The sequence below is a fragment of the Olea europaea genome, chromosome 8, assembly GCF_002742605.1.
Source record: "Olea europaea var. sylvestris chromosome 8, O_europaea_v1, whole genome shotgun sequence".
NCBI classification, from domain to species: Eukaryota; Viridiplantae; Streptophyta; class Magnoliopsida; order Lamiales; family Oleaceae; genus Olea; species Olea europaea.
Window position 1 is genome coordinate 3,631,747 of NC_036244.1, and position 11,017 is coordinate 3,642,763.

The 11,017-nt window shown below is 32.3% G+C and overlaps 1 protein-coding gene and 1 pseudogene across 1 annotated transcript; one reads left to right on the forward strand and one right to left on the reverse strand.

The window, feature by feature from the left end:
• Window positions 1-34: 34 nt before the first annotated feature.
• Window positions 35-1,173, forward strand: LOC111398551. The gene is made up of 2 exons (XM_023025510.1): window positions 35-670; window positions 786-1,173. The coding sequence occupies exons 1-2, from the start codon at window positions 437-439 to the stop codon at window positions 939-941; spliced, it is 390 nt and encodes a 129-aa protein (XP_022881278.1). The 5' UTR covers window positions 35-436; the 3' UTR covers window positions 942-1,173.
• A 7,100-nt stretch (window positions 1,174-8,273) lies between these two features.
• Window positions 8,274-10,046, reverse strand: LOC111398552 (annotated as a pseudogene).
• Between the last annotated feature and the right edge of the window lie 971 nt (window positions 10,047-11,017).

Genomic DNA, 11,017 nt, shown 5'->3' on the forward strand with positions numbered 1-11,017 from the left:
TGTCTTTAGTAAGGAATTCTCCTGGTTCTCCTAGTCGCCTGTTGCTCATGCAATTTGGATCCCTCATTTTCGTTCTAGCATGAACAGCACTGATCGAAGAGTCCCATTATCCAACAAGGTCCGGAAAGGGGAGCGGGCAGCATAACTTTCATCCATCTCCACAATCATTTATTTTTAGGAAAGTGGTCAATTTATGTGTGCGGATGCTTGTTCATTAGATTGATTAATTAGCCTAAACAATATGAAACAAATCTTAATGATGTCTTGGTTTGTTTTATATGTTAAATAGGATTAGTATCTATTGTAGCTTACAAAAAGTTCAAAAATTTTGGCAGTGAAAGGATTGACAGGGAAAGTGAAAGCATGGATATTGGGTGTCCTCAAGAGTGACAGTCCACACTTGGATTTTTTCGTTGGTACTGATGCTGCGATACTAATGACTAGATTTGCTATTTCACGTATGATCCCATCTGATGGTGCGCATGCGCTCAGTGAAGATGAGGAGACCAAAAGAATGCTCATTTTATCTGGTTACGCTTGGATCACATTTTTGGTCTCCTCACTGGGTTTAAGGAGCATTAGACTCTGGTACTTTGGGGTTCCATTCTGGAATTTTTCCCGTTACTGGTACCGTGAGTTTCCATTCTGGAATTCTTCCACTTATCATGAGGTATGTAATTTTTATTCTCTCTTTTTAAACTAAGATAAGACTTGATTTCAACAATAATTGAAAGGAGCCTAACTTCTAGTCAATTTATAATTTGATCCTGGTCTTTGTTTATTAGGAAGGAACACTCCCGGAAGAATTGGTTGCTCTCAAACATGGGACTCTGAAGTTATTGAAGAATAGGGATAAAAAAGTCCTAGAAGAATTGGTTTCTCTCAAACATGGTGACTTTGTCGTTATTGAAGTATATGGAAGTGATAATTGTTCATCTTAAGAGGCATATATGTATCGCTTATTTTGCTTGGTAGGGTTTAAGAAAAACTATATCAAACATGGTGACTTTGATGTTATTGAAGTATATGGATAAAAACGAAGTGATAATTTTGCATCTTAAGAGGCATATATGTATAATTTGTTTTGCTTAGTAGGGTTTAAGAAAAACTATATCTTAATTGAACCGGTGATATCTTATTCTTTTTAGTTTAATTATATGAAGTTGACATGAATGCAACTTTTACATAACTACATGCAACCTTTTTGGTGCATCTTTCACTCTCTTAATTCTTGAGGTATAGACAACATCAAGGATGGAGCTACAGTTGTTAGGCATAAGCTTGATGCTTATTGCCACCAAATACAAGGAAATTTGGGTCAGTGAGACCATGAATTGGTTTGCATCTCTGCAGCACAGACACTTCGATTAGGGTAGTGATAAGTGTAAGTTTATCTAGGACATTAGATTCGAGTATTTGTTTGTAATTTGAATGAGTTATAGCCTAATTTTGTGTTAATTATGTTAGTTATGGTGAAACCAATGCAAATTTGTGGATTTGGAAGAAAGGAATGAAAAACATGCAAAAGTAGGAGTGAACGTGGTCCGGTTTGGTCCGGTTCCGAAGGGAATTGAATCGAATATCAATGAGAATTTTAGAAATGGAACCATTGGTTCCGTAGCTAACTATGGAACCAAATCGGAACCGAACCTATTGGTTTCGATTCGGTTCTTTAAATTGAAAATGTCAAAATAAAATGTTCATTAATAAAAAATTTAAAAATACTACCAACGTGATACTTTTAACAAAATATAAAAGAATCGAAAGCACTATTCAAAAATTAAAAGAAAACTAAGTTCACAAATTTAAAAACAATAGCCAAATAATATAAGTTGCTATCATCAAGAAATTATCAACTTATATAAACCGAATAGTACTCCAATGATTAAACAAGCTTCCATCAAAAACAAATTTCTACATTGAATTGAACATTCTTTAAAAATTTATTGCAACTTCTGACTCTGTCAGTTATAATTTGTAGAAGTCTAGATGAAAAGTTTCAATCGGATCAATAATTATGTAATTAAAGTGAAAACAAAATAAAAATTTCGAATCTTAGAAATGAAATTATATATTGTAAATAAATTTATTTAGGTATAGATTTATCCAATATTCTAATTTGGGTTGAGAATTAATTAATCAAAGAATCATAAGGAGAGAAAAGGAAAGAATCAAAGAGAATAATGAAAGTGCTGGAATCTAAAATGAAGAAGGAACCCAATTTATTTTTTGATAAAAATGTTGGAGATTGAGTCATATAAATACCAAAAAAATCCTATTAGAATCGCCTGTTTTCCGGCGGTTCCCATACTAGAATCGGGAACCAGAAACCGGAATCGATCGGCTTTAATAATTTGTCTCGAAATCAAATTATTTTTTAAAAGATCCGGTTCCAAACGGTTCCGGTCCGATTCCACCAGTTCCGGGAAAAAATACTCACTCCTAACGAAAACGAAATAATTTCAAAGTTTGGGGACCAAAATGTAAACATCCAATAGTTTATTCGAACCACAAAATGATTATTGAAGATCATATGACATAAATTGGATGCAATTAGAGGTCAAAGGAATGAAATAAAGTTGAAGCATTTCCACAAATCAATTTCCAACCGAAAAAGTTATGCTTCAAATTTTTAGCCTCAATTTGAGACTTATTTTTTATAGCAAATATTCGAATTGAAAAATATGTATTTTTGGAAAAATTGTAGTTTTTTGAGTTATCTTTTTAACGCATTTTAAATCACCTTAATCGGAGTTTGAAAAAGAAAGCTATGACCAAATTACTGAAAACTGTCCAAGGACAACATTGCGAAAATGGCGTGCATGCACAGACATTTTTACCTGCGCGCACAAGACCTTGATATGCATTTACCGAGAGCAAAACCATTGATCGGTGCACATGCAATGAACTGTATAGCGCGCGATCACGGGTCAAATTTTCTGTAATGGGCTAGTTTCCTTATTCTGATGAAATTGTATATGGAAATGATGTATTTACATCCTATATATACCTAAACATGCGCAGAACGTAGGAGAACCCCTCTTTTGACCTAAAAATAATATATTTTACGTATTTTGGAGGTAAAGAACGAGGTTAAGCGTCAATATTAAGGCGGATTATGCAAGTTTATTAAAAAATATTCATCCTTTTTCAAAGATTCAAGCCATGAAATTGGTTTTCGTCACTTTCTTCATTACTTCTTCTTTTTGGATGATGTTTTTCAAGTATTTCTTGTATAATTTAATAATTAGAATGCTAGACTAGTTTTTCTATTGTATTGGATGAATGATGAATCATATTATATATTTGTTTTGATTTAAAACTATTAATTTGGTTATTTTTGAGTGAGTTTGTATACCTATTGCATTATTTAATTGATTAGCCACCAATTAAATAATTAGTTGCTTGATGTGATGTTGAGAGACTCACAATAAATTTAGAACGTGGTACAATTAACATATGTAGATAGAATTAAGAATAATCTTTATCACATATGCAATCATATAGATACCATATAATTTAATGTATTTTGGTCATATGAATTCGGATTACGAATATGATCAGGTCATGATTAAAATAGACTTAATTTGTCTTGAAAAAGATAATTAAATATACTAGTGTTATTGATTGTCATGAAAGCATGAAATTGACTATATTACGAATCAAGAATTAAAATAAATGGCAATAGGGGAATTCAAAATCCAATACAATCATCCACATATTTGATAAAACATATTTTTTATTACTTCTTTAATTTAGAATTAGTTTGAATAACAACAAAATCACCTCTTTTGTGTCACGAACATCGAATTTAGTGGTAACTAATGAACTAGAATTAGACTTTATTCCTCGTGGGACGATAACTCACAATTCACTTTATTTTTATTTGTCAATGATTTCGTATGCTTGCGAATTTCATACGGATAGGTAGCGTGTCCGTATCCGAAATATGTCGGACGTGTCAATATTGACACTTCTCAGATACTCTACCATAAACATTTTTCATTCTTTATTAAAAATATATAACTTAAAGTTATTAGTAAATAACAAATAGATACTCATATTTAAAAGATTTCAGTAAAAAAATTAATAGTAAATATAAAACTAAATTTATACTATACAAATGAATATTTTTAAAGAGTTTAATCAACATGTCGACGACGTGTCGTGTCGATACTTTTTTTAAAAATCATCAGTCGACGTATCTGATACATATTGTGTCGGACACACTTCCATTTTGGTGCTTCATAGTTGTGCATATCAGACAACCTTCACAAATGAACTAGTCTTGCATATGGAGAAATGCTTGCTTATTGAATTGGACTGGAAATTAACAGTTCTCATATGTTATATATTGTACAAGTCTGGATATGATTCACTCTCCTCCCAATCTACATGCAGATGCAATTTTTTGCCGTTAAATTGATTTGAGTTATATCACTTAACGGATTTAATTTGTGTCAGTTCTTTGGATGCAGAAATAGTAAAGATATTTCAATTGTTCTCTATTGTATGTCCTGGATCTTTCTATTCTTATTAATCTTGCGCAACGGTAATTTTGAAAGGATAAAAAGTGTTGTACTTGTATGTAATAATGGATTCTTTAACTCTTCCTCTCTGAACCACACAAGAGTCACATATATGATAAAAATCGTTATCTCCTGTCCATCTCCAGTTTGAGTACCTATGTCCATCTCTCAGCACCACAAAAGCTAAAGTCGGTCGAATGAGTTCATTAGAGGTGGGCGCGGGTCAGTTCGATTCGGTTCTCTTTGGATCGGTTCTTTAGAATCGAACCGAACCAAAATTTTCGGGTATCTAGTAAATGGAACCGTCGGGTCCAAATATAATTATGGAACCGTTCGGGTTCGATTCGGTTCGGTTCGGTTCTGTACTATAATTAAATTTTTTAACATTTATAATAACATTATATAAATACAACTAATGATACATTCAATGGTTCTGGAATGTCAGAGACTAGTAAACTACTTTATTCAAATAATCGCTACGTTCAAAGTTTTGGTTGGCGGAGGTCATAGTTTCGATTGGAGGTCACAGCGTCGGCCGACAATTGTAGAGATTTTGGAATGTTAGCGAGGCTGCGAGAGTGAGTGCAAGAGTCGAGACAACGTTATACACTTTAGTGTAGGTGTTTATGGTTATTTAGTGGATTTGATTTTGTTGGATTAAGAAATGAAACAATAAAATGAGTAATTGGGTCAAAAATTAAAAAATTGGAAATGAAAAATATTATTGGGCCAAAAATTTGGATTTAGAAATTGTTAATTTGTTTAGAAAAAATTAAAATTAAAATAATTTGATTTACTCAATATAAAAAAAAAATTAAAAAGATTCAATTCTTATTCAGTTCTTGGTCTAAAATCGAGAACTGAACTGTACCCATTGGTTCTCAATTCAAATATTCGTTCGGGTATTTAATTTGACAAGAACGATCGGGTGCGGTTCAGTTCGATTCGAGTTCGATTTGATCGATTCGATTCGAAAGATTTACCCAACCCTAGAGTTCATATTGTATAATACATGTATCAATTAAATGATAAAAAAAAGTACTGAGTTCCCATACACCAAGAATATTAGAATTTTTTTTTCCAACTTTTAGACTAGTAGTGTTCGCAAAAGAACACATGCTTTTACATTTGTCCACGATCCCAAAGGCCAAAACATGCACGCACCTGTTGCGCATTTGATACAAAAACAAAATGCTTCATTTCAATTGTTTTGCTAACTTGACATAAAGCAACAGATTGAGCAACCCAGTGAAATTAAATAATATTACTCCTGTGTCGAGCTTTAAAATTTTCATCAGACTACAATTATATTATACAATAAAAAATTCGAAATTTTCGAATTTGTACTGAAATCACAATTATTCAAAAAAATAACTCTTAGCTAGCCAAGGGTATCCCATTGTATCAAAAGTACATGGGGATCAATGATCATGAACTGTGAAGACGTCTCATCATTTCCATCTCTAATTAATTTGATACACAAAACATTGATGCCTCAAATAATTGATAATTAGTTAAAAGATCGATTTGATCAAATTTTAATTATTCATTAAGCTAAATATTATATCAATCAGGCACACAAACTGACACACACACATATACCGGGACGTAGGGACCCAACCGTGCCCCTAAGCCCCATTTACATTTTTATATCAGTCCAATAGATTTTTTTGTCCCTGTATATAAGTATAAAAATTAACATATAACTATAAAATTGACGTATAGCTAGAAAATTACTTATAAATTAAAAATCAACTTATATTTATAAAATTATTTATAAGTAAAATACGAGTATAAGAAATTATAAATTGAAAAATTAATCAACATACACATTTACTTCGTATTGTTTACACTTATATACTCATTCGAAAATATAATGGGCAAATGAGTTTTTTTTTTTTTTTTTATCTATTTTTGAAGAAAATTATGGAGATAAACAATAGTTATGAACAATTTAATTAATTTGAGAATAAGAATGTGATGAAAAAAAATTGAGACATAAATATAACATTGTGTAAAGGTTACGAAAAGGTAACTAAGATTTCATACAATTAAAATGTTGTCTAGTTATTAATAACCGTGGTGTTATTATATGTAGCCTAAACTCTCAAGTATGGCTCTTTAGAAAAAAAAAATCACCCAACCAAATTCCTCATTCACCCATAACACGTAGTCTTCTATCTTCTTCATCTCATCTGGCTTTTTCAAAATCCAGATCTTTTTAGGTCAAATCCAAATAAAAAATTTCGAGAGAAAGGTTTAAGTAAATTTCTATTCTTGAAGGAAAATTTAGTTCCATTTCATTTTTGTCCAAATTTGAATTGATTTGTATCAAAAGGTAGAGTCGTTATTAAACAAAGATTGAGTCTATATATATTTGTTCATTTCAGGAAATTATTTCTGAAAGATGGGCAGGTAAGGTAGTAAAGAAAAAAATGAAATTAGACGATGAAGAGTAATTGGAGCTCCAGGAAATTTTGGAATAATCCACGTGCTTTCTAGAGATATATTATTTTGTCAAATTAAAAATAAGCGTAGTTATTTTTCTTTTTATTCATTTATATGGTCAAAGGCCTTTTGACCAATTACTTTATTAGACCAGACATTTGGCTGAATTGCCCCAAATTTAAAATAAAACGATACACAAGCATTATTAACATTTTTTATCTATGTGATATTGATACCCACTAAATAGACAACAAGTATGTTGACGTAAAAAATTGTGAAAACTAATTTTTAAGCCAACTTAAAAAAAAAAAGAAAAAAGAAAAAAAAAAGGATCACTTGTATTCATTCAGAGAGATGGATTTGTAAACTTTTTATGTAGGAAAGCTTTGCCCCCCTCCAAGGGAATCGTTCCTCACTATTTATAAGGGGCTTGGCCGAAATTATGTCATTTCAATCAAATCGGCCACTTGTGTCAAGCTCAAACCACATGTCGCCGATCTCTCTCTTAATTGGTTAATGAGGTTGGTAGCCGTCACGTTGCTGTTTCTTTCAGGTAATGATGGACTGCAAAGGATAAGAAAACCAAGATAGTTGATTGGTGGGTATAGATGATGCTGACATCATCTTCTATAAGTACAAATGATTGAAAGAGTGATGTGACAGGATATACGAAATCTGCAATTATTATATCTTTTGAGGTTATGGTGACAATTTGTCAAGTTGAGCTTTTATGACCGAACTCACACATGTATGAGGTGGACCCTGCGAGCAATAAATGTGAGATCGGAGGTCGATCGTCAACAAATTTTAAAATTAGTCATCAATGTAATCAAATGATTGGTATCTAGGTGTCCTTTTTTTTCTTTTTTACTTTTTTCTTTTTAAAATAAATTATTTATAAATTCGAAAGAACTATTAATTATGTCGAGCCAATTCGTCTAACATTGTCTCTAAATTTAGATGGAACTCTGGTTATTAGAGATGATGTAGTGCGTATTAGCTTACATTGGAGATATATATTTTTTAAATACCGTCTAATTTTATTGAAATTTTCTTCAACAATTAATGGGAAAATACTTTTGAAATCAACAATCAATTCTTTTGAGATTTTTCTCTTTCCTCGTGGAAAATAATTCAATCAAATATTAAATTTAATTTCTAAAGTCTAAATAATTACAATCCGTGGATTCTAATTTTTAAAAATCAACAAAAAATAAAACCACCAAAAAATATATACAATATTTCTCGACCGACAAACATTAAAACCACCAAAATATAAAGCTTCTAAAAGCTAGAGAGCAGAAATGAGGAAATAAACATTATTATTTCAATTTTTTTTGTTATACAACAAACAAACGAAAGACACAGTACCTTTGAACCCGGGGTACTGTGTTTTATTACAGAGAACAATTAAAAGATAACCCTAAAAATTAAAGACAACCTTTCTTTTCTTAGGATGTCAAAACTGGTATACTTTGCTCATTTCTGAAGAAATTATCAGGATCAACCTTTGATTTCACGTGAACCAATCTCTTGAAATTCTCCAGGAAATAGTTAATGCCCCAAACACTTGCTTGTTCATAGCTTGTGTTTCCTCCAATGTTGTTAACCCCCAAATCAAGATCTCTATAGTTCAAATATGCAGGCCTAGGATTCTTCGGAACATAGGATGCCATGTATTTATACAGCCTTCTGATCCAATTTATATACCTGTCTGATTCTTGATTTCCTTCTTCATCCCAGTACACCAAATGCTGTATTTCAAATAGATTTCCTGCTCTATGAGGAAATGGAGTTTCGGATGACGAAATTTCACTCATTTTTCCACCATATGGAGCAAAAATAAGCTGGGCCGCTTCAGCTTCATCTTCTTGAAAAAATTCCCATAACCCTTCCAAGGCATGTTTGGGTATTGGTTGTTGTACAAAATCTCCTTTTGCTTTGTAATATGTTCTGGGATTAGGATTCCTGTTGGTTAAATCTTTCAGAGTTGATCCACTGGGAAGATCAGAAAAATAGAGGATTGCTTCAATCCAGCTTTTTTCCAGGCAGTCTTGTTTCTGCAAACCTAATTCAGGGAAACTTTCTTGCATCAAGGGAAGCAACTCATCAATCCTGCCAAGAAAGATGGAATTAAAGGAGGCTTGAACCGAAAATCTTTTCCCTTTTCCACCCGGATTAACACGCGTTATGAGGATCCTGACGAACAGATTTTCATCAAATTTATGTGCAATATACTGCCATCGATGAACAAGGTTCGTTGCATTCTGTTCCAAAGTTCTGTTGATAGTGAAAACTGTTACAATATCAGGAACTTCAACCATCTTGATTTTCCAAGAGGTGACCACCCCAAAACTGGCGGCTCCTCCGCCGCGTATAGCCCAAAAAAGATCTTCTCCCATTGACTTTCTGTCAAGAATTTCACCGTCGACATTGACAATTCTTGCATCAATAATATTATCCGCTGCAAGGCCATATTTTCTTAGCAAGGTGCCATAGCCACCTCCACTGAAATGTCCACTTACGCCCACTGTGGGACACAGACCAGCTGGAATGGCTAGATTTGGGCTATATTCTGCAATTCTATAAGAAAATGCACCAAGAAGTACACCTGCCTGAACCCATGCTGTCCTCTTTTTAACGTTTATTTTGATCGATTCTAGATTTCTCAAGTCAAGAATTACGAATGGGACTTTGGATAGATAAGAAAGACCTTCATAATCATGGCCCCCAGAGCGAGTCCTGATCTGCAGGCCATGGATTTTAGAACAAGTAATTACTGTCTGTATATGAAACTCATTCAATGGCGTGACGATAACTAGAGGCTTTGGCATGGAAGGTGACACAAAGCGTTGGTTTTGTATAGAGAACAACAAAGTAGGTGTGTATGACGAATTTTTTGGCGTGTAAATGACTTCTGAGATGGAATTTGAGCCTTTATATTGTAGGCATTTGAGAAAATGTTTTAAGGTTTTGAGAGGAAATGGTAGAAGAAAATGAGAGGAAGAAGAAAAGGGAGAAAATAAGTGAAGCCATAGAAATGCTTAGCGTCTTCATTATTATTTTGAAGAAGAAGATTTCTCTTTGTTGGACTATTTATAGATTTTAGTCCCATAAGAAAGCTATTGAATTTCAACAGAAAATAGGAAACATAAAAATCATTTGTTCCCGTCGTGTACGTATAAAGTATAGGAGGAGAAAAAAAATTCTTACAAGTAAATTTATGGGCTGCTTCATAAAATTTTTTAGCAGAGTTTGATAAAGATTGATGTAATTTGTGATTGAGAATTTGACTAAAGTTGTGTCCATAAAATATGTGATTAACATAATAATATTTAAGGTCAAAAAGACATCCAATTAGGTCACTCCACTAGGACATTGACATTATTTAAAATCTAAATACAAGAGAGAAGTGTGGTAGACATCGAAGAGAATATAAGTCCAATTTTAAGTTAGATAACTACCTACTACGTTAATGAACCCTAGTCCTAAAAATGTCATGATCATTTCATTTTATGTAATTGACATCTTTCCTTATATTCTATTAAAATTTGTTGTATTAATGTAAAAACAAGAACTAACTTAACAGTCAAATAAATTATTAAAACCTACTTCCAGTCATTAAGCTCACCAATTAACCTGACTCATAAAAATTTTAAGAACTTTTCGATAGCAAAACATTCGGGACATATATAACCCTTGTTTGATACTCATTCTTCTAAAAATTCATTTTTTCAAAAGTTATTTTCAATCACACAGTTTTTAATAAAATAATATTATACATAAAATCCAAAAATTTTCTTTAATTTTCAACAATGTATTTTTCATTAATTTACTATTCAAAATTCATCTTTTCCCAAAACGTGGGTCAAACAAGGGCACAGATGATAAGGAAATCCACAACACTTTTGAAGAAGACAATGTCTTCAGAGTCAATAATTTACGACAGCCACATATCCTTGAATTCTTCTCTCCTGTCAAGTTTACGTGCCTATGTCTCTCTCTCTCAGAGGGTAAATAAATATGAAACAAGCCTTCAC